At 36.8% G+C, this 24,413-nt stretch overlaps 2 protein-coding genes and 1 pseudogene across 2 annotated transcripts; 1 reads left to right on the top strand and 2 right to left on the bottom strand.

Moving 5' to 3' along the window:
- Positions 1 to 930: 930 nt before the first annotated feature.
- LOC120006074 lies at positions 931 to 8,012 on the bottom strand (annotated as a pseudogene).
- A 5,872-nt stretch (positions 8,013 to 13,884) lies between these two features.
- Positions 13,885 to 20,251, top strand: LOC120006398 (topless-related protein 1-like). Its single transcript, XM_038856427.1, has 25 exons — positions 13,885 to 13,997; positions 14,493 to 14,591; positions 14,681 to 14,860; positions 14,956 to 15,069; positions 15,162 to 15,320; positions 15,464 to 15,641; positions 15,745 to 15,832; positions 15,944 to 16,011; positions 16,129 to 16,279; positions 16,381 to 16,490; positions 16,590 to 16,659; positions 16,763 to 16,836; positions 16,913 to 17,008; positions 17,088 to 17,186; positions 17,318 to 17,445; positions 17,548 to 17,782; positions 17,881 to 18,030; positions 18,184 to 18,309; positions 18,456 to 18,566; positions 18,677 to 18,856; positions 18,993 to 19,121; positions 19,213 to 19,308; positions 19,399 to 19,587; positions 19,698 to 19,864; positions 19,961 to 20,251. The coding sequence occupies exons 2-25, from the start codon at positions 14,512 to 14,514 to the stop codon at positions 20,088 to 20,090; spliced, it is 3,108 nt and encodes a 1,035-aa protein (XP_038712355.1). The 5' UTR covers positions 13,885 to 13,997; positions 14,493 to 14,511; the 3' UTR covers positions 20,091 to 20,251.
- Positions 20,252 to 21,025: 774 nt separating this feature from the next.
- On the bottom strand, positions 21,026 to 21,486 carry LOC120006072. Its single transcript, XM_038855945.1, has 2 exons — positions 21,429 to 21,486; positions 21,026 to 21,336 (listed from the first exon to the last, which is right to left on the bottom strand). Exons 1-2 carry the CDS (start codon positions 21,484 to 21,486, stop codon positions 21,026 to 21,028), a joined length of 369 nt encoding a protein of 122 aa, XP_038711873.1.
- Positions 21,487 to 24,413: the final 2,927 nt, after the last annotated feature.

The following is a 24,413-nucleotide window of genomic DNA, read 5'->3' as shown; positions in this document are numbered from 1 at the left end:
CTTCCCTCTATATTTCCTTGGGGTTGTTATTTCAGTTTGATATTCTGCAGTATAGTCCTTCTGCGACACCGTTTGGCATGCCTTCATGTCAGGATCCTCCTTCTATGCGAATGCGCTGTCGTTCCTCTTAGTTGCACGTCGTCGTTTTGGTCTTTGTCTTGTTACCGTTGCTGATCTGTCTGTAGATTTTTATTCATGTTTGGTTCTTCCGCTGCTTGCCTCAAGCTACCGTATCATGTTATTCTGAATTGATCAATGGAACACAATCTTCTTTCTTAATCCAATTATTTACATACTGGGAAATGACTATTAATTTTCCTAAAAACCAGTTGCGTTAGAAATGAATATCATGTTTTATTTTTGTGGGTGCACGGTTATATTGGCTACGTTGTTAATTAGGAGACTTGACTGTTGTCTGTTGAGAAACTTAACCATGTATTGTTTAATATCGTGGCTGTTACTGTTTACTATTTACTTGGTGAATGAATCACAGACTAATTAATAATTTGTCACGTAACATTTATGTAAATGCTGTGAATTAATTACCTTTACCTACATAGCAGCCAAGTAATTGGTTTGATACTTCGCAGCAGGCATTGGACGAGTAAGTAAGCCTGCTAAATCGCGAAGAAAATAAGCATTGGACGAGGTTGAATAATTGAAGAGAGATTGAAAACAATAAAGCATCATCTTTTGAAAAAAAAAGGAGGAGGTGGCCAGTGTGGTTCTTCATGTTTATTTGTAGAAAAGCCTTCCTTTTGTGTATTGAACAAAGAAAAAAATTGTGAAAAACGGACGATTCTTTGAACCTCTACGTATACAATAGTTTCGATGCACTCTCATATTCATATACGACTGATAAACTTATTTCATTCTTGATTAAGAAACAAAAAATGACACAGCCGCGTTTGGTTTCATATCTGTCATTAGTATATTTCACCATGTCAAGAGGACAGAGTACTGAAACAACATTCCTGAAAAGTAATTTCCTATGGCCAATTTAGGAAGTTGACAATTGGAAGAAGATATGGACGAAAAAATTCATATAAAATTGAACAACTGTACAAAATCCTATTTTGATACGTGTTGACTATTGTTTATTAGACTATACCAACATATTCTCCTCTCTCAAGTTCATGGCCCGACTCTTGAATTGGACTAGGCGACAAGCTGAATGTCAAAGCTCATCTAACAGACTAACACAGACACAGTCCGCCCTCTCAAAGGCCCAAGAGACCTGACTCTTCACTCCACTCAGGATTCATGGGCCGACTCTTGGAATAGACTAGCAAGCCAGTGAAGAGCCAGCCATGGGCTCTACTATTTGGGCTGAAAGGCTGAGAGACCATGCCCTAATAAACTCTTCTCCATATTGGCTTTCAAGCCCGTGCTACTGGCTCAACAAGTTTTTCTCTTTTTTTTTCTTTTTCTTTTTTTTTTTTATAAATAATTATAAGCACTCTCTCCCTAAATGGCTAAATCTGCAAGGCAAGATTCATTTTGGAATATAAGTGTACCCATGCCATGCAGTTGATCGCGAAATGATGCCTTACTTCCTTAGCACATAATCACCAATTTTAGATTCCTCGAGCACACTTCCATCTGAACTCTTTTCATCTAGCGACTATAGCGGCAGCATACCCCCATTTACCACCCGGTTTTGGTGGCTCAAGAACAATGACTCCACCGTCTGTGAGTCCCACTGCAAACTGGGTTGGTTTCTGTGGATGTGCAGCAGTGACGCAGGGATACACATTGCTGCTACTGCCAAAAACAGAAACAAAATGTCACAATCATGTGCCTTGTTGCCACATAAAATGAACTCTAAAGAAAAGGATCCCTCATTCGAAATTATCTGAATCAACAACAGCCATCATATCTGAAAATCAGATTTTATGAAACAACTTCGACAGCCAAAAAGAACGTACAATTGCACATGTCCCCACAAAAAATGAGATACATCAGTAAACAACCACGAAAAGATGCCCTGTGAGAGACTGAACATGAGCCAAACCTTGAACTAGGATGCAGGTTCTCGGTGGAAGCTATCTGACAATGTAATTCAAGGTTTGAAGCATCAAATATAGAAATAGTTCCGTCCATGAAGCAGGCATACACAATCTGGCTATCAGATGAGAATGTAGCATGCGAGATTGATGTGGAATTTCCAGGAACCCACTGCTCAAAGAAAATAGAGAATTTCTAATTACGAGTCCATTTTGACAAGAAAACACCTGGGGATGAGAGAGGGAAATAACTTGTTTCACACGCTGTAGGTTTTTGGCTTCGTATATAGCGAGATGAGTGTCATGTACAATAAGGAAATGTGTCTGATCCTGATGAAACTGGATGAATGTGTCTGAAAATGTGCCTGTTATTTTCTTGATTGGTGGAAACTTTAAGGACCTGCTTTTCTGTTTTCCCCACCCATCAACATTCCACAAGACAATCTGGAGAAGACAAAAATGAGCTTATCGAAAGGAGTGGGAAAGAATAGGGCCAGATGTAACTAAGTTCTGAAATCAGTAATGCCAAAGCTGTCTTACTGGTCCCCCGATGCATATTGTAATTTACTAACCTGCGCATCTGCTCCTGAAGAAACCAGCACCTTCAGAATGTTAGAGAAGGCAAGGCCAGTGACAGGTTGAGAGTGACTCTCAAGCTTACTTATCACCTGCGTCAATGATGCTAAATCTGCATGTCTACCATTTAAATACCAATATAGAATGTAGTTTTATGAGAAGAAAAAAAATACCTTCGCCAAATGGAAGCTGTATATTATAATTGTGGAGTCGTCCATGCCAATAGCAACTGCATTGTTGTCTTGCGGATAGAAAGCAACACATGTTGCTACAGGTGGTGGAGGCATAATAGTTGTCATGGTCTATGCACAGCAAAGTTTGAGATTGTAAGTTAGATTTTAACATTGTTATAAAACAATATAAATATCTGATAATTTTGTCACAAATATATAAATTTAATTTCATTGTAGTGTGCGACCTGCTACAAATGGTAAACAACAACCACAAACCATGCACAAGGCTTTCGCAGTGGGTGGGGTCGTAGACTAGCATGATGTAAGCAGTTCTCAACCCCACATAATATGTGGATTGTAGAGAAACAATTTCCAAGAAATGAACATGTGACCTCTAGGTTGCACACCTGCAACTCTACCACTGAGCCATGAACGTATGTAGGGTAAGACCTATAACAATAAATTATATGGTAGCATGGAAGCACTTTCCTCCATATTCAGTCACATGTGGAATCCATCTACCTATGATCCCCACTCTTATCAGGGGCTACATTAATGTGATAATGGATCATGGTGCTCAAGGAGTTACTGAGTCATTGTTGCAATTACAAAGAGAAATACCGAGAAAAAAATTCAAGAAACATGTTGCATAGGAAACAGAAAAATGCAATTAGGTAAACAAAAATTCTTAAATCCTATGTATACATTCAAGATGAATCTTCGACTATCCTGGGATCATGAATGATGTGGCATAGATGGGAAACAGCTCACTCATAAAAAGGTTGTGCACTAAACAAATTTAAAAAATCTTCCACAATGCCCATCCTTGTTCAGCTTACCTTAAATGTCAACAAGTTGTAGAGGGAAAGTTTCCCTCGGGAAGCAGACATGAGATATGAATCATTCTTGGACAAAGCAAAACAGGACAAAGTTTCTTCAGTAATTTCTCTGGTAAGGTCATTGATCATCAGACGCAAGGAGCACCTTGGTTGCCACAATTGAGGCAGAACCTCAGCAGTTTCCTACATTTAGCATCTCACCACAAAAGAAGGTGGGTAATGCTAGTCAAAACAATTCAGCTCTGAAGGAAAGTGGGAATTAAGTTCATCTGTGACCCTTTTACCTTGTCATTTATATTAAAGTCTTCCTGAGGCCATTTCCAAAGTAGATGCATAGCATTTGATAGAAGTGCCAAAATGGCATTACCCGCATTGGTATAGATCAGCCTTGATATCTGCATCTAACAGAAAGGGAATCAATGGCAAACAAAATGAATACCAGCTCTACCATTACTAGTCCAAAATTATTAACTTGAATAACTTTGCTTAAAGAATCCCATATGGCATGAGTGCATGACAGGTTAGATAGCTCATAATCAAGACAACATCTCGATTTCTTTCCAGAATGAAACCAATTCCAGGAAACAATGAGACACAAATTTAACAGCTTTTAATCACGGCAAAAATCAGTATCAGCATGTTGGAAATTGGAATGCAAGAAATTCAATAATTAATTGAATTTACTGTTGGAAATTGCCTTACTGTGGAGTACCAAAATATTGCACAGTTTTTCCAAATATAATTAGCCATGCTGCACGGTTGGTCCCTTCGGTATTGTTCTTAAGAAATGACTAGGGCTGGCCCATTCCTCGTAAGAGGTTCAATGTTTGTAATAGTGCTACACCTAGAAATTTGGAATGTAACAACCTTTCTATGTCCGAAAATAGTTAGTCATGCAGTGTGATATTTACTATTATCATAGTGTGAAATACCTGCTAAAATGTATTCATCACCTTTTCCAAATCAGATGCAGAGGCAGAGTAGAGTGAACTGCTTATTGAATTTAGTTGGTGTATAACAAGAATACTAACAAATTTAAAAACTGATAGCCGAATCTTTGACCTTGTTTGCTTTAATATGAGGAGGAAGCATCAAGGACTGGCACCGAGGACTATCGATTTGCAAGAACTTCCATCCATTTAAATTCCTCTCGCCTGCCCCAGTAGATTCGGATTTCATGTCCTTGTTGTTCTTTGATCCCCCGTTCTACAAAAGGGCAATGCATTTTGTATAACGCGTCATTGAGTCATGAAGTCAAGGACTATTCAAATCAAGATGCAACAGAAGGAAAAATTCAACCACAATCATGCCAGAGAATCAAAAGCATTACTAGAAAATTAATTTAAATTACTAACCATTTGGATACCTCCATCAAAAACTCCAGCAGTTTCACGCTACATGATACAAAACACATAATGCAGATTAAACCTTATTCCGGACACAGTAGCAGAAGGTATTGTATACAAGCCTCCATCAAAGTATCAGATAGAACTCCGGATGCCAGCGCAGAATAATTTTCAGATCTATGCAGCAAATTGAGGCCAGAATCAGTCACTAATATTTCGATTTTGTGTCCATATGCAATAACAGCCAACAGCCAGCCTTCTTTATTGAAACGAATACTTGGTTTTGCCTTTGTGTGAGACAAGAAAAAGGTGTGTAGCTTAGACTGTCATTCTTGTAGTTGTACAAAAGTTTACGATGCGTAAGTTAAATAGGTTAAACAAGTGTTGCTGCTAAAAAATTTGAACCAGTTTGTTAAACAAGTAAATCGAATTGCTAACAGTAACACTGAGAACTTACAGGCAAACCTCCACCTGCATTGATGGTTGTCAAGAGTGCATCATTTTCCATATCCCAAAACTTAATTATGTTGTCATCACCAGCAGCCAAAAGTTTGCTTTTAGATATATCGAACTGCACCACAGCTGAAGAACTTGTCTGTAGTCCTTTGTATCTTTTTTTTATGGAACCTTCACTTTCATTCCATTCAACAAGAAATGATTCTCCTTCTTTACTTGTACCGCATGAAAAGAGCCCAATGATGCGTTCAATTACAATATTGACATTTCATAAACGCAGACTTTATCGACAGAATATGTGTAAATCATAATTAAAGTTTGGGCCCAGTGAATAAAACCTTCTGTCATCATCACCATAAGCCATTAGGGTACATCCAAGACCTGGAGCTTCATAATCTACTCTTGCACGGTTGCACCCATATCATCATACAACCACGCATCCACTGATGTTGAAAAGATTAACTGAAGGCATAAAACATAAACTCTGAGACACAGACTTGCAAGAAGAACTTGAAATGCTCCAAATTGTCAGTAAGCGACAAATTCAAAGAATTTTCCTTACATGAATAGATTCCTTGATGTGAGCACAGACAGAATATACAGGAGCATCATGGCCTTCAAAAGTATGTTTTTTGATGCCACTAACCGCATCCCATACCTTAAATAATCATTCAACCAACAAATTTCACTACAAGACTCAAATATTAAATAATTGGAAATTTGAAAATTTATGGGGAAAAAAACCTTAATAGTCTTGTCATCACCACAGGTTATGACCATAAGTTGCTCTCAGCGGAAGAGAATGCCAAGTCATTCACACCACCAGCATGAGCATCAATCTAAATGAGAAGGGAAAAAACAAAGAAAAAAGATTTCAGAAACATACAGCAACCTCAAGTTAAAAGCAAAAGAGTGAATATTCTATGTCTCACCTCCAATTGCTCCTTGCACAATATGTTTTGAATATGCAACACCTGCTTGAAGAAAGAACAAAAAGGTTTGCATTAATTGACAAACATACTCCAAATGAGTGACTTTAAACTTATTGGTTTTGGTAACTCAACTCACCAAATGAAGAACCATCAGGACTCCATGTTACACATTTAACAGAAACACATGGATCTTTTAGCATTTCAGCCTAAACATATCACAGAAAATTGGTTGAGATTTCACATCATGGATGGGGACTAATAACTTCTTGGTAACATATGAGAATAGTCTGGAACAGAACCTCAAAGGACATTGAGCATGGTCTGATGTTCCAAATGTTAAAATTTCTTGAAGCCAGTTTTTCCTCATATTTAATAGCCCACAAAGCTACATCCCCGGTACTGGTTCCAACTGTAGAATCAATCAGCAAATGCTAAATGAGTAAATTCAAGGTTGAAATACACAAAAGTTATTTAAGAACACCATATTATGAGAACTGATATCATAATATCATGAGTCGACCTAGAAGAACAGTCTGCTGAATAGGATGAAAATCCATGCTCGTTGGAGATGACAACTCAAATCAATACCCTGGCAACCGTCTTGGGCAAGTCATGCTTGTTCATTGATGTACAATTTTCATGGACAATGTCATTTTCTTTCTTAGTCTTAGGAAAAAACTTGTCATGATTGTAAAAATTGACCATTGGTGTTACCTAAAAAGCTTGCATGACAAAATTGAAAACAATCATAAGTGCATACAGTATTATAATAATCTTAATTTTGTGATGTTTCAAAATGAGTTGATCCAGCCTACCTCCTCCATTGTCTTAAGAGGTCTTGCAAAGGATACTAGAGTAGAAGCCCTGAGACCATCTGTTGCAGCTATGAACAGACAATAGGAGGTTAAGCAACAACTCATATAATTTATGGAGTGCTAGGGAACCAAGATTTAACTGCAGTCCCACCAGAAACTACAATGAAAAAACTAAGATCATACCCAAGTTTGTAGGACTTCCACAACCAACAAATCCTTTAGAAATTGCAGGGTCAGACACAGTAGATGGACTTAAATTCCAACTGGTTAAGGAAATAGGTACTGGCACTGCTTTTCTTTGAGGAGGCTAAGCACAAATAATCTCAAAGAATTTTAAAAAAATCTAGGCAATTGAAACAGACAATAATGGAAGTATTGAGCCACTAAGACAACTTTCAAGAAGGAAGAAGTCATGACATGTGCCATCTTTCACTTTAGGTCTTACCAGTGGATTGTTCTTCCTTAGCTCAGCTCCTGGTGCGCAAACATGATCCTCATAAATGGTTCTTATGTCCGGAACAGACCGAGGATATGTACAATGTAGATGCTGCCAATTCAGGCTGTAAAATTATCAAACTAAACTCAGTTCTCTCCATTCCTATAACACATTCAGAAATGCCTTCAAAGCTAACAAACCAATTCACCATTTCTTTTTATGTTTTCCAGCGCAAAGGAAAAATTTATGGATGAGGAGAAGATAAAAAAAAAGTGTCACCTTTGGCTTATAAGACAGCTCACCGTTGCCTACTAATATTGGGAAAATCCAGCTTGCCATGTAAAAGGGGGTTTGCCATAATAACTTCTTTGAGTTCTAGCATCACGGTTTTCCTCGCAGACTCTGTATCTTCATACATTGAGAGTAAGGGGTGTTCCCTATTCGTCCCAAATGAGAGGTTGAGCTAAACTTAGTGCATGATAGCCAAAGCTGAGACTAATAAAGAAAAGAAGTTGAACCTGATATCATCTATTGTCAAAAGCTGAGTCATTTCTTGTAACAACTGTTCATAACCCGGGGTAAAAACTTTCTAATCCTTCATGAAGATTTCTAAAGCCTTGGCGCATTTTATGACTGTGAAACAAACAAACAATTAAGATAGAAACAAGGCTAGAAACATTATAGAAGTGAGAGGATAGTGGCATCAGTCTTACTTGTCCAATGCCTCAAGAAAAGACTGCTTCCTGATTTCAAAGTAGATCTTCAACGAGTGTTTATTGTCATTGACATCAGTGAAACCAGAAAGATATCTTTCAGTTTAATCCCACTTCCCGCTAAGTATCTTCTCCTCGAAAAAGTTCAAGTCAAAATAGAGCCTGCTTTCTCGTCCAAGCCTGCACATTTTTCGATAAACAAATATTGACATGCTAAACAAAACATCTGACATTTGAGGACAGTCAGGACACAATTACACCAAAGAGAAGAAGAAAAGGAGAAAAGAAAAAGGTGTGCTTGCTAAAATTTTCCTGTGTGGTATAAGAAAGATATACATGTGAGCAGATTGTTTGAGACCTTTCTCTTCAAAGAACTGTAAAATTAAGAAGACAAGCTCTTTGTTGAGTGTAGACATCTCTGCAACCACACTCATCTTCCCTCTAGAACCACTAAATGAGGCCACATCAGCAAATTTTTTTAAAAAATATAGATGTATGTAAAATTATTTTCCTGCTAAATTAAAAAACACATAAGTGATTGGAAAAGCACTTACTTAACCATACCTGTGCAGTGATGATTTTGTTTAAAAAATTTTCTGGAAAAGAGAACCAAAGTTGAACACAAATCTCGTTGTTGACTTGTTGCTACTCTTTGACTTTCTGTTTCAACAGGTTATCAACTCAAGCATGTATGAATCTGCATTCAAGTAGGTATAAAAAACTTCAAATTCTTTAATAAATTGTGAGCGGCTTACCTTTTTCCTGGGAAAATAAGAGCCTATTTTCTTCTAGGTGTTAAAGAATAGATGCATCTAGACTAATAGCCTGCTTCAAAATCAAGTTCTCACAAAAAAAAATTCGTACGAAGAGTTGATAAAACATTGGAACAAACCCACTAGACCACCTAACAATATATAAGTAACGATACAGCTGCTTCTTTTTCCCCATTTTCTTTTCCACCTGTTTCTCATAAACCAAACAGAGAGGAGAAAAATTAATTTATATGGAAGTTTGCTTTACCATTAACAAATCTTCAACTATTATTTTGTCACTGGCTCACTGCATCAGAAGGCTGATGTGAAGGAATTGGGTTTCATATAACATTAGTGTTTTCATTTATCAAAATTAGAAACAAAGCCGAGTCAAATGCTAACACTTTTGTCTCATATCTTCCAAAGATAATACATAAATCATCCAAAAAGTTGCTTTTCACTTCATAATTTCTATTTTCGTCCAAACAAAGGTCCAAGAATGTTGTCAACCATAAAAGGAAACGAAAGACACGCGAGAATCAGGCGATCATCTACATTGAGCCACACAAACTTATCACAATCAACAGAACCCTCGCTATTGAAGCGAAAATCTCCAAGAATAATACAAAAGTCGAAATTTACTGCCGAACAAACAAGGAACAGAGCATCCAGGTTTCCATGATCGAACTCAAGTTTTCGAATGAAGAAAAAGAAATAGGATTACATAATACAAGAATCTGCATATCTCAAACAATCAAATTCCCTTCCGATCAGAATTAAACACGGAAGCTCAAAATCAACGGAATCAAGCACCAAAACGAATAAATCAAAAAGAAAAAATGTAATTGAAACCGAATAAAAACACGCAAAATACGTAAAAGAAAACGCACTGTGAAAAGCATACCTGAAAAAGGCGAAAAGGCCTTCAAGAACCGTCACTCGCGCTCTCGCTCTATCTACGAAGGTTGCTTGGTGAGAAAATACTACAAAAGCGCCGATATATAAGTCGTCTGGCCTTTGGTGATAAGACCGCCGGCTTATATCGTCTCGGCAGTGAGCCCCACCTACTCCCTTCAGTGGGCCCCACCAGAAACAAGTGTTATGGGAGATAAAGGTATCTGCACGTTTTTTTGGCGACTCTGCCTGGCCAAGTTAAAATGAAACAAATTTTGAACATTTTAAGTTATTGATTTGAAATGTTTGGGTGTGTAATTGTAATTCAAATTCTTCAAATTAGGTCAGGAAATTTTATAAATTTTGGTGTGTAAAGTAAGAAATCATTAGAATAAATGAGAAAATGTAGGGAAGTAGACATCCAATTAAAAGACTAGCCACATGGATTCGTATTTTTAAAAAGACGAAAAGCCCGTGTCACGGCCCATTGAAGTTGTGTCATTCCATATTTCCATTTCTTGGACGCTAAATGTTTTGGGCTTCCCGCTTTACAAAATGAGAAAGACCCAATTCGAATAACCTCATAATCTAATCTCCTTCAAAAATCACCATTTGTTAAGGTTTTCAACCCAAGATGATAATTATTATACACATTTATTTAGAAATAATTTCAAAGTCAAAGTCAAAGTCACACCATACACTTGCACACTTCATATTTATGAAAGAAATGATAGCTTGAATTAGACCTTCATTGATTCTTGCACTTAAAACGGTCCGAATGTGGGAGGGAAGGAGAGGGGAGGGTGTGGGAATTAAATAAGAGGTGATGAGCTAACTATATAAGATAAGACGGGTGCCTTATATAGGCAGTTTAATGTGGGGTCTTTTTCACTAAACTGGGTCCATATATGTGAACCTTAATTTGCAGTTGTGCCATAAAATTCCATAGACAAAATTAAGTTACAAGTGCCCTACCGCACTAATTGTACAGTTATGTGCTGCTGACATGTTAAGTAATTTTATGGTAGTTTGTTTCTTCTGGCATGCATCTCTAATACATCCAAGATTCCAATATTCCATACATGTTAACTTCTTTTTAAAAAAAGAGACATGATGGAGTAATAAAATAAGGATGATAGGTGTCTTTGAATATAGTAACTACTTGGGTGATAATATAGTGATGAATTTTTTAGGGTTAAACTATATGGATTTGAAAGGTTATGAGTTTGGTATTTATTGAGTTGTGACCCAACTTACTCTATCATTGGGCGAGAAACTCATGCAAGCTTGACGACTTGAATTTAGACTCATATTGAATGTCCAAAAAACACTCGTGTGTGGTGTCGTTATCAGTAATACATTTTTTTTTTTGAATCTAATCATTGCATGTAAGGACAATATTAAATTAGTACTCATCATCCTAATAAAAGATAATGAATAGGGAAAGTTAATTATCTTATAAAAAAGTAACATATTAAATTCATTCATGGACAGATCCAATATCATTTAAATATTTAATACATTCCCGAATAAGATTATGTTAAAATCTAAAAACATATGGAAGGTTAATTATCTTGAAAATAGTCAATTAATTAATTACGCACATATCCACCTAAGTGCCTAACCTAACCTAACAAATTCATTCATTCATATATGCAATATGATGAAAATATTTTATATTCAATCCAAAAGGAAAATAAATTGAGAATATAAGGTAGTTTTTTTTTTTAAATAGAATTTTTCAAGTATGGACATATTCATCTAAACCATAAACACTCAACTTTAATTTGGGCCGGACTATTTATTGACAATGGAACGTATAGAAGCCCATAGTGGAGAAATAGACGTTCCAGCCCACATAAGGTGCAAGCCCGTATCTGAATGAAAAAAAGGGTCGGCCTGATCAAAATGATTGGCCCAAAGTATCTGGTCAGGCCGACCGTGGCCAAAAGCCTAGTCTCAAACCGCGTTTGGCAAATTTTAATCCGGTGCGTTTTAGTAGGGGAGCACGTGCATTATTGATTGTTTAAGAAGCAGGTCGACAGGTGGGATAAAGAAAAGTTATTTAAAGCAAAAAACGAAGTTGTTTTAGCTTTAGTAATGCCTCCAGGTATTTGCCAATTGTAGGATTAAAGAACAATATTGTTGGAATATTTATTTATTTATTTGCTTCATCCCTACTTTTATAATGTTTGGAATTCGAATAATAAATATTATACATAACTATTTCATGAATTTTACTATAAACTTCCCCCAATTATATTATTATTGTATAAAAAAGTAGTTTATATGCATCAGTGGTAAGCTTGTAGGGTGAAATCTAGAGGTCATTGGTTCAATTTATGAACATAGTTTTTCCATATATTGTATGAGGTTGTGTGGATGTCTAAATCTACATACATCATATCAGTCTCTCATACTGCAAGAGCCTTATGCACGGGAGTTGTTTACCTTTTTTTTATTATAAAATAGTTCATATACAAATTATGGATAATTATTGTCACAAACATGAGAGTGGCCTAAAGATTCATAAAACATAATCTTTCACCATTGAATTGTTCCACATTACCATAAATTGAATGTTTAGAAAATTTAAAATTTATGACTTTTCACAACCACCACAATTTCTATTGCTTGGAGAACACTTTAGGCATCCCAAATCATTCCCACCAGCCTATTAGAGCAATTAACAATGGTATTTTTTTGTTGGGGCCAACAAAATATATTGAGATATGTGTTTTGCTGATGTGGTTGGACCAACAAAATATATTGACACAGTGGTATAAATTTAGTGGTTTGATTTTTGTGTAATAAAGATGAAACTCAATATTGATTTTAGTGTAAAATATGTGTGCATGTGTTGTGGAACCCACTTGTTAGAGCAAACATATGGGCATGGACAATGCCATGCCCACATTCATGCTCCAACAAAATTTGGCCAATATTTTGACATTGTTGGAGCATGAAAACTTTTAGTGACCCATTAGAATTTCATTTTTTGGAGCTCATGCCATAACAAATACAATCCATTCATTGTGGTTGCTCTTACAGTAAAAAGTTACCTTTATCACCTCACCAACCTTTTTGTCGAACATTCTGTTTGTTTGGAGTCACCTAGACGCGCTCATGTCTACATGTCTATTACTAGGTAGTATTATCCCACCTACCCTCTTCCTATTTGTGTCATCGTATTCCTTCCTTCATTTTATTCGAAAAAAATGCAAGTGTTTTCTTTTATATACAAGACCTTATTTTACGTGTTATTATAAATGATATTCACGAAAAAAATAAACAAATAAAAAAAAGAACTGTAATTATATGTATGATAAAGATATAACTGTATGCCCCATATTTTTTACGGGGATGCCTCTCCATCCTTATTAGGTTGAACCCTAATTGAAAACTAAACATCAAAGTTATATGGTATTATGTTAGGTTCTATTTTTTTTGAATACATTAAATGGGGAGGAGAATCGAATCCTAGACATATTGTTTAGGTGTGAGAATGTATTACGAGTTAAGTTGGAGGTCGTTCCCGGTCAGGTTCTAATTACTAGATACATTTCATATATATATATATATTTCTCCTTTTGGCTGCTAATTAAATTATAGCCACCAAATTTGATAAGAAATATGTATATATGGAAGTAATTATGATTAAGCTGGTATCTTGAAAAATATGGTAAGGTTTTAATTTTCACTGCCATATTTAGTGGGGCCAGCAGAGAGTGACATTCACCTGCCTAAAATTCGCGTACTTGTCCATATCCATAACGGTGTCACTGCCATCTTTTCTGACACAACGTTGGCAGCTGTTGGAACTTCCTTAGTGGGACCCTTGTGATACGCCCTTAATCCAAATCTTACAACTTATCAGTCTCAAGGTCTTATCATGATAAGCAGGGGTACTTATACCTCGTCATCGCCGTCACTTATACAAAATCCCTTTATATATGTTTCAGTCACTGAGAATGAGTGGCGGTGCTAGAAAGCGACAGTAGGAAGAGGAGGGCTCTTGTGATTGCTCTGTTTGTGGGTTTGTTTTAGTCTGCGTTGGAGGTAAATTACTAATTCTCTGTTTATTCTGGCGTGGATGGCTGCTCTGCTCCTTATTATTCTTCATCTTTTTATTCTCTGTTATTCAGACAGTTTCTTCGATTTCAGTTGTTAAAGCGACTCTAAGGTTTCTGATCCGTGAAAACCCCCAGTTTTTTTTACGTGTTTTGCTGATTTTTTAGCCAAAAAATGAAATCTTTTTTGAACAACAATGAAGGATCAGTAATTCGTTCTCTCTCTTCTTTTTTCTCCTATCATGCAAGCTTTTGATTCTATTTAACAATTCTTAGATTTGATTTCTCATAAGGTTTTTGTTCAAACGGAATGTTTTGGTTTCGATGCATCGCGGGGTTTTTTTTTTTGTTCTCAATAAATTTGGTTTTAGTTAATTTATTGTAAGATAAATGGGTTTTGTCATGTTTTGTGTTTGTTTGTTTGCTGGTGATTTTCTTTGCCATTAAGCGTTTTGGGTAATCGTGTTTGATTTGGAGGTCGCAGAGATCGAGAAACTGTTGCGATGGCGGCGCTTGGTAAAGAGCTTATCTACCTGATCTTGCAGTTCCTGGATGATGAGAAGTACAAAGATAGTGTTCACAAGTAAACTTTCAGCCAATCCATTTGAAATTAAAAATAAATTTTTGATAATTATTGCTGAAATATTTATATGGGTTTTGTGTCTTAACAAGGCTTGAGCAAGAATCGGGAGTTTTCTTCAATTTGAATTACTTGGAGGAGTTGATTCTTGCTGGGAAGTGGGACGAGGCTGAGAAATATCTCAACGCGTTCACTACAATAACCGATAATCGGTTCACCATGAAGATATTCTTTGAAATTCGCAAGCAGAAGTATTTGGAAGCATTGGATAAGTAAGATTGTGAAGATCATATATATTTAAAAATTTCCTTTTGTTCCAAATTTATTGACTTTAATGGTGTTTCTTCGCCTGCTTAAATTTGTTTAGGCATGAACGAGGCACGGCTGTTGAAGTACTTCTGAATGATTTGAAGGTTTTTGCCCCTTTTAATGAGAGCTTGTACAAGGAAATCACTCAACTCCTCACATTAGAGGATTTTAGGTATGTGCATAATTTGCAGAAATTATTGCTTGTAATATTGTGATAATGTTTGTTTCTTTCTTAGATCAAGTTGCCTCACGTGGTTTTCACAGGCAAAATCAGCAACTCGCTAATTATAGAGATGCTAAGACTGCCAGATCCATTTTGATGCTCGAGCTCAAGAGACTTGTCGAGGCAAATCCTGTTCTTCAAGAGAAGACTCAGTTTCCTACCTTAAGGAACGGTAGATTAAGATCGCTTATCAATCAAAGGTAACCTGTTTATGCCTTGTGAAAATAACAATCAAAGGGAACTTTGATTTGATGATTTCAGTGGTTAGCTAGTCCAATCCTATTTTCATGTTAATTTGCATATTGTTCTAATCACGACATGGTTTGAAACTGTAACCCAACAGCTTGAACTGGCAACATTCATTTTGCGGAAATCCAAGACAAAATCCTGAAGTAAAATCTCTCTTTGTGGATCACATATGTGGAAATCCAAATGATCCATTTGCCCAAGTAGCTCCAAACAATCAACTCTTGCGTCCGCATTCAAAAGTTGAGGGTCTCTTCCCATTGACTGCAGATATGGTACGTGACCGAACTGACTCAGTTTTCAACCAAAATTTCATGGTTGTGGTCTTTGTATATTGTATTGTGGTTTCACTTTTTGGGGTTTCAAACTTTGTATTAGGCATATCAACCAACTTCAGCACCATTTTTGGTAAATAATCCAGTTGTGTCCGGAGGAGCAGTGGGATTTAACAGTCCAAGGAATCAAGGTGGTGATTCCAATTTGCACTTGTTCTTTCGTATAACTTTGACAATTAGGCTATATGGTACTTTTTCCATGATTTTATTGCTCTCATAACTTTGTTCCATTTCAAATGCAGTTCCAGTGCTTAGAGCTCATGGGGATTCTGATGTGACAAAAATGAGGTCGTCGAGGCTTTCAGATAGGGTAACTAAACCTGTAACTGCACAACCACATAGATGTTTTTGTGGTTATACTGTCAAAGCTCGAAAGAATAGACTTCTGTACTGGTAGTTGTAATTATTATGCATTTTTTTTTTGCAGGAAATGTTGCAAGGAAACTCTTCTGTTCAAAATAATGGCACTGACCATAACGAGATTGATGAATTGCCCAAGATTGTTGCAAGAACCTTGAACCAGGGTTCACTTGCTTCGTCTTTGGATTTTCATCCTAATCAGCGGACCATACTTCTAGGTTAGCTTTATGTGCTTTTGGAGACTTTAGCCTTCCTTTTTCGATTCACTTTGGTTTATCTGCTAAGCAGTAAATTGAAGCCTTTTGATTTTGATTCTCAGTTGGAACAAGTGATGGGGACATCTGTTTGTGGGAAGTTAGCCATAGTGATAAGTTGATGACAAAAGGTTTTGAGTCATGGAATCTTGAAAATAAATCAATGGCATTGAAGGTACGTGCCTTGGAAAACTAGGTTAAAATTAACATAAGCAACACATCAGTTTTTGTTATCAAAATTTATGAGTTCTAATTTGATTCTGATGAAATTCAGGCAGCTTTAGTGAAAGACCCATGTGTCTCGGTTAAACGTGTATTATGGTACATGGATGGTTCTTTATTTGGTAAGATGAAGAATATGGAATGAAAGCATTGTTGAAAAAATAGCACAAGATTTTCAATTACTTGGAAGATTAATCTATATGATATATATTCTTAATTTAATAGGAGTTGCATACTCTAAGAACCTAGTGCAATTGTTTGATTACCGTGGTGGAGGCGACATTCAACGTCATCTGGAGGTAGGTTCTGTTGTCTCCCATCTGGTATGTCAACTTTATTAATTTGTTCTAAACACACTTGCCTTTCTGTTTCCAGCTTGAGGCTCATAATGGAAGTGTTAATGACATAGCTTTCTGCAAGCCCAATGTGAAACTATGTCTTGTTACTGGCGGTGATGACAAGACAATTAAGGTTTGTACTGATAAAATAGTTACATTCTTACTGACACGATAATAATTTTATTTTTGTTTACTGAATTTCTTCACTATAGGTTTGGGAAGCGGCTAGTGGTACAAGAATGTATACATTCGAAGGTCATGAGGCTCCTGTATATTCTGTTTGCCCTCATGAGAGATCAGGAAACATAAATGTAAGTGATACACATAGTAGTCACTTTGCGTCGATACATCCCCACTTTTTGGCTTCTTATGCTGTTTTACTTTCAGCTTAACCAAATTGGTTAATTCTATCTTTTTATTTTCCTTCTTTTTTTTGGCACAGTATGTTTTCTCGACATCAGTGGATGGAAAAATAAAGGCATGGTTGTATGACGGGCAGGGGCCTAAGGTTGATTTTGATGCTCCCAGTCGCTCATGTGCAGCAATAGCCTATAGCACTGATGGGAAACGGTTGGTCTGCTGGACATGTTATACGGTTCTGCACGATACATGTTTATATTTGATTTGATTACACTAATAAAGAAACTGGTGTCTTCAATGGCAATGTCGTAGGCTTTTTTCTTGCGGGACTAATAAAGACGGGGAGTCCCACATTGTTGAATGGAATGAAGATGAAGGTTCTGTGAGGAGAACCTACAAAGGATTTAACAATCGTTCATTGGGATTGGTGCAATTTGATACGACCAAGGACAGGTTCTTGGCTTGTGGAGATAACTACACACTCAAGTTCTGGCATATGGACAGGTCTGATCTGTTAACAGCTATTGATGCTGAGGGAGGGCTTCCAGTAAGTCTTTATATTGATAAATACAATTCCAATGTTATTTTCGGCATATTCTGGAATGTTTCACTAGTATTCTTCTTAATTTCTACTTCCTTTCAAAGGCAAGTCCACGTATCCGCTTCAACAAGGAAGGGACATTACTGGCTGTTACTGCAAACGACAACAGAATCAAAATCTTAGCGACAGTTCAGGGTCTCCGATTGATGCGCGAGAATGAGAGTCATTCTCTTACTCCTGCGCCTGTAACAAAGGTCAGTATAATTCAGATATTGCTTTAAATCCTCCCAGTATTGTATTATCCGAATGCTTTCTCCTTGATAATCCTAGCCAGTATAATTTAAATCGTTGCAATCTACATTTAACATTTTGATGTTTGAAGCTAATGCAATGTATTCAATTTTCAGAATGATGTAGTTATAGACTTGGAAGACGTGAAACCTACATTAACTGAAATGGGGAAGCTCATTGAAATTAACGAACCTGCTCAATTTCGGTCGTTGAAGCTCTCATCCACTGTTGAAGTTGATAAGGTTACATATACTGTCTGTCTGTTTTGCATCTAATTTGCCTGAAGTTTGAACGCTGTATTTGCTAGCCAGTGCTATTGATAAATACTTCCTTTTAATCTCAGAAAGAATACATTTCTCACTGGATTCTCTCCTTGTAACTACTGCAGATTTCAAGATTGGTCTATAACAGTTCAGGTACCGCAGTTTTAGCGTTGGCTTCTAATGCCATTCATCTGCTATGGAGGTGGTTGCGTAATGAAGTTAATCCAACTGGGAAGGTATGAACCATCAACCATATACGTTTCTCTTTAAGGTGTAAGAACATATCTGTAAATCTTTGAAGCATGAATTGATTAATAATTTGTGATGAAAATTTTTCATGGCATAGGCGACAACCAGAGCTGCTCCTCAATTTGTGCTGTCAGAATCAGGTGTCCTAATGGTGAATGATGTGAATGGGGTTAAACCCGAAGATGCTGTGCCATGTTTTGCTTTGTCTAGGAACGATTCTTATGTCATTTCAGCATCAGGAGGGAAAGCATCCTTGTTTCATGCTCTTAATTTTAAGGTAACCTTGAAAAAAAAATTCATCATTCCTTATGTTTTCAGACAGTAGAGAGTATATGTCAGAAATTTTTTTGATTCTTGCTCCTAAACCCCACTTCATTTTTGTTTAATTGTGAACTTTTTTTGGTTAATTACAGACGATGACGACCTTCATGAGCCCCTCACCTGCTGCAACATGTTTTGCTTTCTATCCAACAGATAACAATGTTATTGCTATAGGCACGGATGATTCCACCATTCACATATACAATGTTCGCTTAGATAAGGTACACTGATACTTGTGCAATTAATTATTTCAACTATTAGATTGAGTTACGTGTCTCGGGAGTCAGATTTTCATTTTTGTTCCTGTCGCAGATATTTTGCAAGTTCACTGGCCATTCTAGGAGGGTCACTGGTCTTGCCTTCTCTCAGGAGCTGAAGAAACTTGTTTCTTTCGGAGATGATGCTCAGGTTAGTCTTAATTTTGTCGTCTTTAGCTTTTGCACATTGAGTACTCACACCTTTCATTTGATTTAATTTTCATTGATTTTTTCCCCTTAGATAATCATGTGGAGTACTGAGACTTGGGAAAAGCAGAAAGAAGTATTCCTGCAGATACCAGCCAATCGGACACTTTCATCACTGTCATCCAATAATCTCCAAGTTTACAACGATCATACTCGTCTGCTTGTTGTACATGGTACTCAACTCGCCATATACAAAGCAGAGACACTCGATTGTGTGAAGCAGGTACGCTTTGCTTCAAATCGTAAGCCATAATCAACTTTTTGTCAAATTTGTGATCTTGTGGAGTTGAATTTTGTATAATTGCTTAAATTCTCATTGTTATGTACTTGCAGTGGATTGTGGAAGAATCCTCAGCACCCATATCTCATGCAACCCTATCATGCGATAGCCGGATCGTGTACTGTGGATTCCTGGATGGGATAGTGAGGATACTTGATGCTTCAAACTTCAGAATAATATGTCAGATTAACCCCCCTGCATATCTTGGGCTGGAAATCAGGTATATAAAAACTTTCTTTGTCGATGCATCAATCTAGCTACATTGCTTGATTGCAAAAAATAGTACATGATTTTTCATTTGGCTGGTTTGATGCAGTTCTGGTATATACCCAGTCGCGGTGGCAGCAAATCCTCAGCAACCAAACCAGTTTGCATTGGGACTGAGCAATGGAGGCGTTCATGTGATTGAGTCTCTTGAGTTTGGATCCAAATGGGCTACTGCTTAGAAAATGGATGGTCAAGTAGTCTCTAGGGTTACAACTATGATGTTAGTGGTGATTTTATTATGTTTAAATTTCTCTGGTTTTATACTGTATTTAGATCCATATCAGTATAAAGTATAAACTAGTATGAAACATTTACGATCAGTTGTTGAATTCAAATAAAATTGTGCCATTAAGGTTCATATAATCTCTTGCTTCTCCCGAGCCGGCCCGACCACGAGGAATCTTCAAAATTTTCAAATTTTTTGTACATTGCCATTGTTGAAACCTGAAACTCAAGAAGCTAAGGCTTTTTCTTCCTATTTATGAAGTTACAACACAATTATCAATGGTTTTTGTAACTTAAACGTGTTTATTAAGCACATTTAGGTTACTAAACTTTATTTGGTTCAAACCCCATGAGGCCATGTAATTTAGTGGCAAAGATCAATTATGAGTTACTTATTAACTGGGACTAGACTCCATTCCATACACCTCTTAGCCCATGACCTAAACGCCTTTTAGTTTCGACCCAGATACTTTGGGCCACATAATCTTCTTATTAAGCCCATATGGAAAGAATTAGATTCGGCACAAACTTGTAGTGCAACAACATAATCTTAATACAAAACCATATTCAAAATTATGTGTATCATTTTGATGATCAGGGTTAGGGTTCGAATCCCCCATTTCAAAATTATGGTAGGAAATCATAAAATCATGGCAGGACATTAAATGATTATACTAAATTTTTTCAACTATTATGGTAATATATATAACTATTATGGTAATATATATAATTAAGAAAATATAATGAATTCTTTAAGCAAAGGTTTGTTGCTGTTGTCAAAAAGAGATACTCTTGCCTCTTGGGGCAGAAATTGACAATTGTCACCTTGGTTTACCTTGATACTAGACAGACTACATTTGATTCTGCATTAATTAAACAGAATATATACCTAACAGCCAGCAATAACAGATGACTTTGGAAGAAAAATAGCGGGAGGATCCCAAGCGTAGGAGAAGGTGACTGAAGCAGATGCTGGTAAGGAAGTCCCATGGACCAATATGCAATCTTCACCTTGCTTGTATAGAATAGCTGGATTCACATGTTCAACACTCTGAAATCCTCCGCAGTAGAGAATTATCCTGCTTTGAGCACAGATACAGTTGTTGGTGACTGTCACAGTCCATTCAGCCTTTCCTTGTACCTCTTTCCCACTTCGGACAGTGCCTATAGTAAGGTCACCCACAGAACAACCACAAAATCCTGCATTTTTTTTATTAACAGAAAATTAAAATTAAATCAGTAAGTGATAATGGGAATATTTGACTCAGTTGTAACAATGCTTGTTTTCTTACCTCGGGTGACAAGATTCAGGATGAGAACAGCAACAAAACACTTAACAAGGGCTGCCATTGCCCTTTTCTTTTCTTTTTTTCTTTTTCTTTTTTTTTTTGTGTGCGCGCGCTTAGAAGTTAGAATTGCATTTTTTGCTCAATTTATAATAGGGTTTCTCTAAACAATTAATTGCATGTTGTAGGAAATTAATTTTTCTGTTAATCTTTATTGTTTTGGTAACACATTAAACGTAGCTTACCTTGTCAATTTTGGGGATACAGAAAAATTTATGCAATTATGGTAATTGTGGTGAATCAATTCGACCTTCTTCAGCACCCATATCTCATGTAGTCAGACTACATTCAATATATCCCTCTCGACTCATAACCTAAACGCCTATCAGTTTTGGCCCAGATACTACTATGAGCCACATAACCTAAACACCTCATATTGCCTTAGATTCGGCCCAAATTCGCATGAAGCAACATCATTTATTCATTTATATGCAAAGCCCAAATTCTGACCCAAAATGGCTAGATCTGACGGTCAAAGAATCATAACTTTCTTGAGAAATTGAGCTTCTATCAAATGTGATATGGTCCATATAAGCCCATTGGCTTCTGGTCCATATAAGCCCATTAACACATGGGCTACAAACAAGATTCAAAATAAGTCCATTAACATATGGGCTACACCCAAGACTCAAAATGGGCTATCCGCAAGATCCAAAAGTGTCAACAATCACACTTTTGCTATGTGGTTTTTTTTTTTTTTTCTTCCTCGCCTTTGGAGTTTGGAATATTAAGAAAGAGAGTATTGGGCAGAAATTGACAATTGTCACCTTGCATTGTCATCTGCTTTCAACAATCCTTTGCATAGAAATTGAGTCGCGAATCCATTTTTCAGAGTAGTAATTCAACTATATGACTTGAAAACAGTTTACACAGATCTGTCCTAGTCTCTCAAAGCCTTAATTCTGTACCAAAAATGCAGATACTAGACTACATTTAAATTTTTTTTTGCATTAACAGAATACCTAACAGCCGGCAATAACAGATGACTTTGGAAGTAGAATAGCGGGAGAATCCCAAGCGTAGGAGAAGGTGACTGAAGCAGATGCTGGTAAGGAAGTCCCATGGACCAAGATGCAATTGTCGCCTTGCTTGTTTAGAATAGCTGGATTCACATGTTCAACACTCTGAAATCCTCCGCAGTAGAGAATTATCCTGCTTTGCGCGCAAATGCAGTTGTTGGTGACTGTCACAGTCCATTCAGCCTTGCCTTGTACCTCTTTCCCACTTCGGACAGTTCCTATAGTAAGGTCACCCACAGAACAACCACAAAATCCTGCACTTTTTTTTTTTTGATTAATAGAAAAATAAAATTAAACTAGTATGTGATAATACGAATATTTGACGTAGTATCAATAGAAACTGTTAGAAAAGTAAAAGGATCTATATTTTTCACTATATGTTGATTGTGTACAACATGCCTTATATAGGCGTTGAAAAGAAAAGTAAATAAGAAAGAAAAATAATGTCAATAAAGTAAATCAAAGATTTTGTCGGTATCTTTGACAAATTCAAAGATTTTGTTGATTTGTCAAAGATATCATTGATATTTTGTTGATATCTTTGACAAATTCAAAGATTTTGTTCATTTGTCAAAGATATCAAAGATTTTGTTGATATCTTTGACATCCCCCCTCAAACTCAAGTTGGTGCAGTAGAAGTAAGCTTGAGTTTGGAAACTAAGTCTCTGAAACGACCTGGCAGGAGTGGCTTGGTGAAGAGATCAGCAGGTTGGTCAAGAGTGGATATTGTCAAAGATAAATTTCAAAGATATCAAAGATTTTGTTGATATCTTTGACAGAATTGAATAGAAAGAAACCAACAAACCGAGAAGCCAAAAAAGGAGCAGTCCGGCGACACGCACCAAAACCCAAACACAAAAGGATGGGGATCCAGCTCTGAGAATCGAGGCTACCAAAAAGCAAGAAAAAATCCACATGGGAACCCAAGAGAGCAGACAAAGGAACATCAAGACTGCACGTAGAAATCCGGAATGGGACCAAAGAGGGCAAATAGTAAGATTAACAGCAGCAAAACTCCGAGAAGGGACCCATCTCTAGAGAAGCCTTAAAAACGCAGCAAAAGGACTCCAAGAGAGGATCGAGATCTTAGCACCAAGAGCGATGGTAGAAACAGCAGGGAAAAGCAGCCAGAAACATGGACACCACCATACAGCAGCAGGAGGCCGAAGGAACGAACTGCGAGGAACCATGCTCAAACTGATGAAAAGGCAGAAGAAGCAATCGGGTCTAGCTAGGGGTCCGAGCAAAGGAGTACCCCTGGAAGAGCACGACTAACGGCGGAAGGAGCACCGCCACGGAGGACACCAAAACTCAAGAAAAGAGAAGAACATCTCAAAGGAGACCGCAACCGACTGGGGACGGACCCAAAACTAAGATCCCACCTAAGGAGTGTTGGACCAAGGCTGTAATAATATGTGCTGTATCAATGGTAGCACGTACACTACTCTGGAGTGCCTCAACAGGAGTGGCTTCGATACCATGTTAGAAAAGTAAAAGGATCTATATTTTTCACTATATGTTGATTGTGTACAACATGCCTTATATAGGCGTTGAAAAGAAAAGTAAATAAGAAAGAAAAATAATGTCAATAAAGTAAATCAAAGATTTTGTCGGTATCTTTGACAAATTCAAAGATTTTGTTGATTTGTCAAAGATATCATTGATATTTTGTTGATATCTTTGACAAATTCAAAGATTTTGTTCATTTGTCAAAGATATCAAAGATTTTGTTGATATCTTTGACAGAAACAATGCAGGTTTTCTTAACTCTGGTGGCAAGATTCAGGACGACAACAGCAACAAGAAACTTAACAAGGGCTGCCATTGCTTCTTCTTTTTTTTTTTTTTTTTTTTTTTGTGTGTGTGTTTAGAATTGTATTTTATGCTCAATTTATAATAGGGTTTCTCTAAA

This window comes from Tripterygium wilfordii, chromosome 9, assembly GCF_013401445.1.
Source record: "Tripterygium wilfordii isolate XIE 37 chromosome 9, ASM1340144v1, whole genome shotgun sequence".
Classification (NCBI taxonomy): Eukaryota; Viridiplantae; Streptophyta; class Magnoliopsida; order Celastrales; family Celastraceae; genus Tripterygium; species Tripterygium wilfordii.
Note: the sequence above shows the minus strand (reverse complement) of the source record. Positions and strands in the feature narration are given on the sequence as shown.

What these genes read in the sequence shown, in the direction of transcription:
- LOC120006072 (XM_038855945.1), bottom strand. Translation starts at nt 21,486, where the DNA reads ATGGCAGCCCTTGTTAAGTGTTTTGTTGCTGTTCTCATCCTGAATCTT. An exon ending in CCTGAATCTTGTCACCCGAG is followed by an intron (nt 21,337 to 21,428) that starts GTAAGAAAACAA and finishes AAAAAAATGCAG; the next exon opens with GATTTTGTGGTTGTTCTGTG.
- LOC120006398 (XM_038856427.1), top strand. Translation starts at nt 14,512, where the DNA reads ATGGCGGCGCTTGGTAAAGAGCTTATCTACCTGATCTTGCAGTTCCTG. An exon ending in TAACAGTCCAAGGAATCAAG is followed by an intron (nt 15,833 to 15,943) that starts GTGGTGATTCCA and finishes TTTCAAATGCAG; the next exon opens with TTCCAGTGCTTAGAGCTCAT. An exon ending in TCAGCGGACCATACTTCTAG is followed by an intron (nt 16,280 to 16,380) that starts GTTAGCTTTATG and finishes TTTGATTCTCAG; the next exon opens with TTGGAACAAGTGATGGGGAC.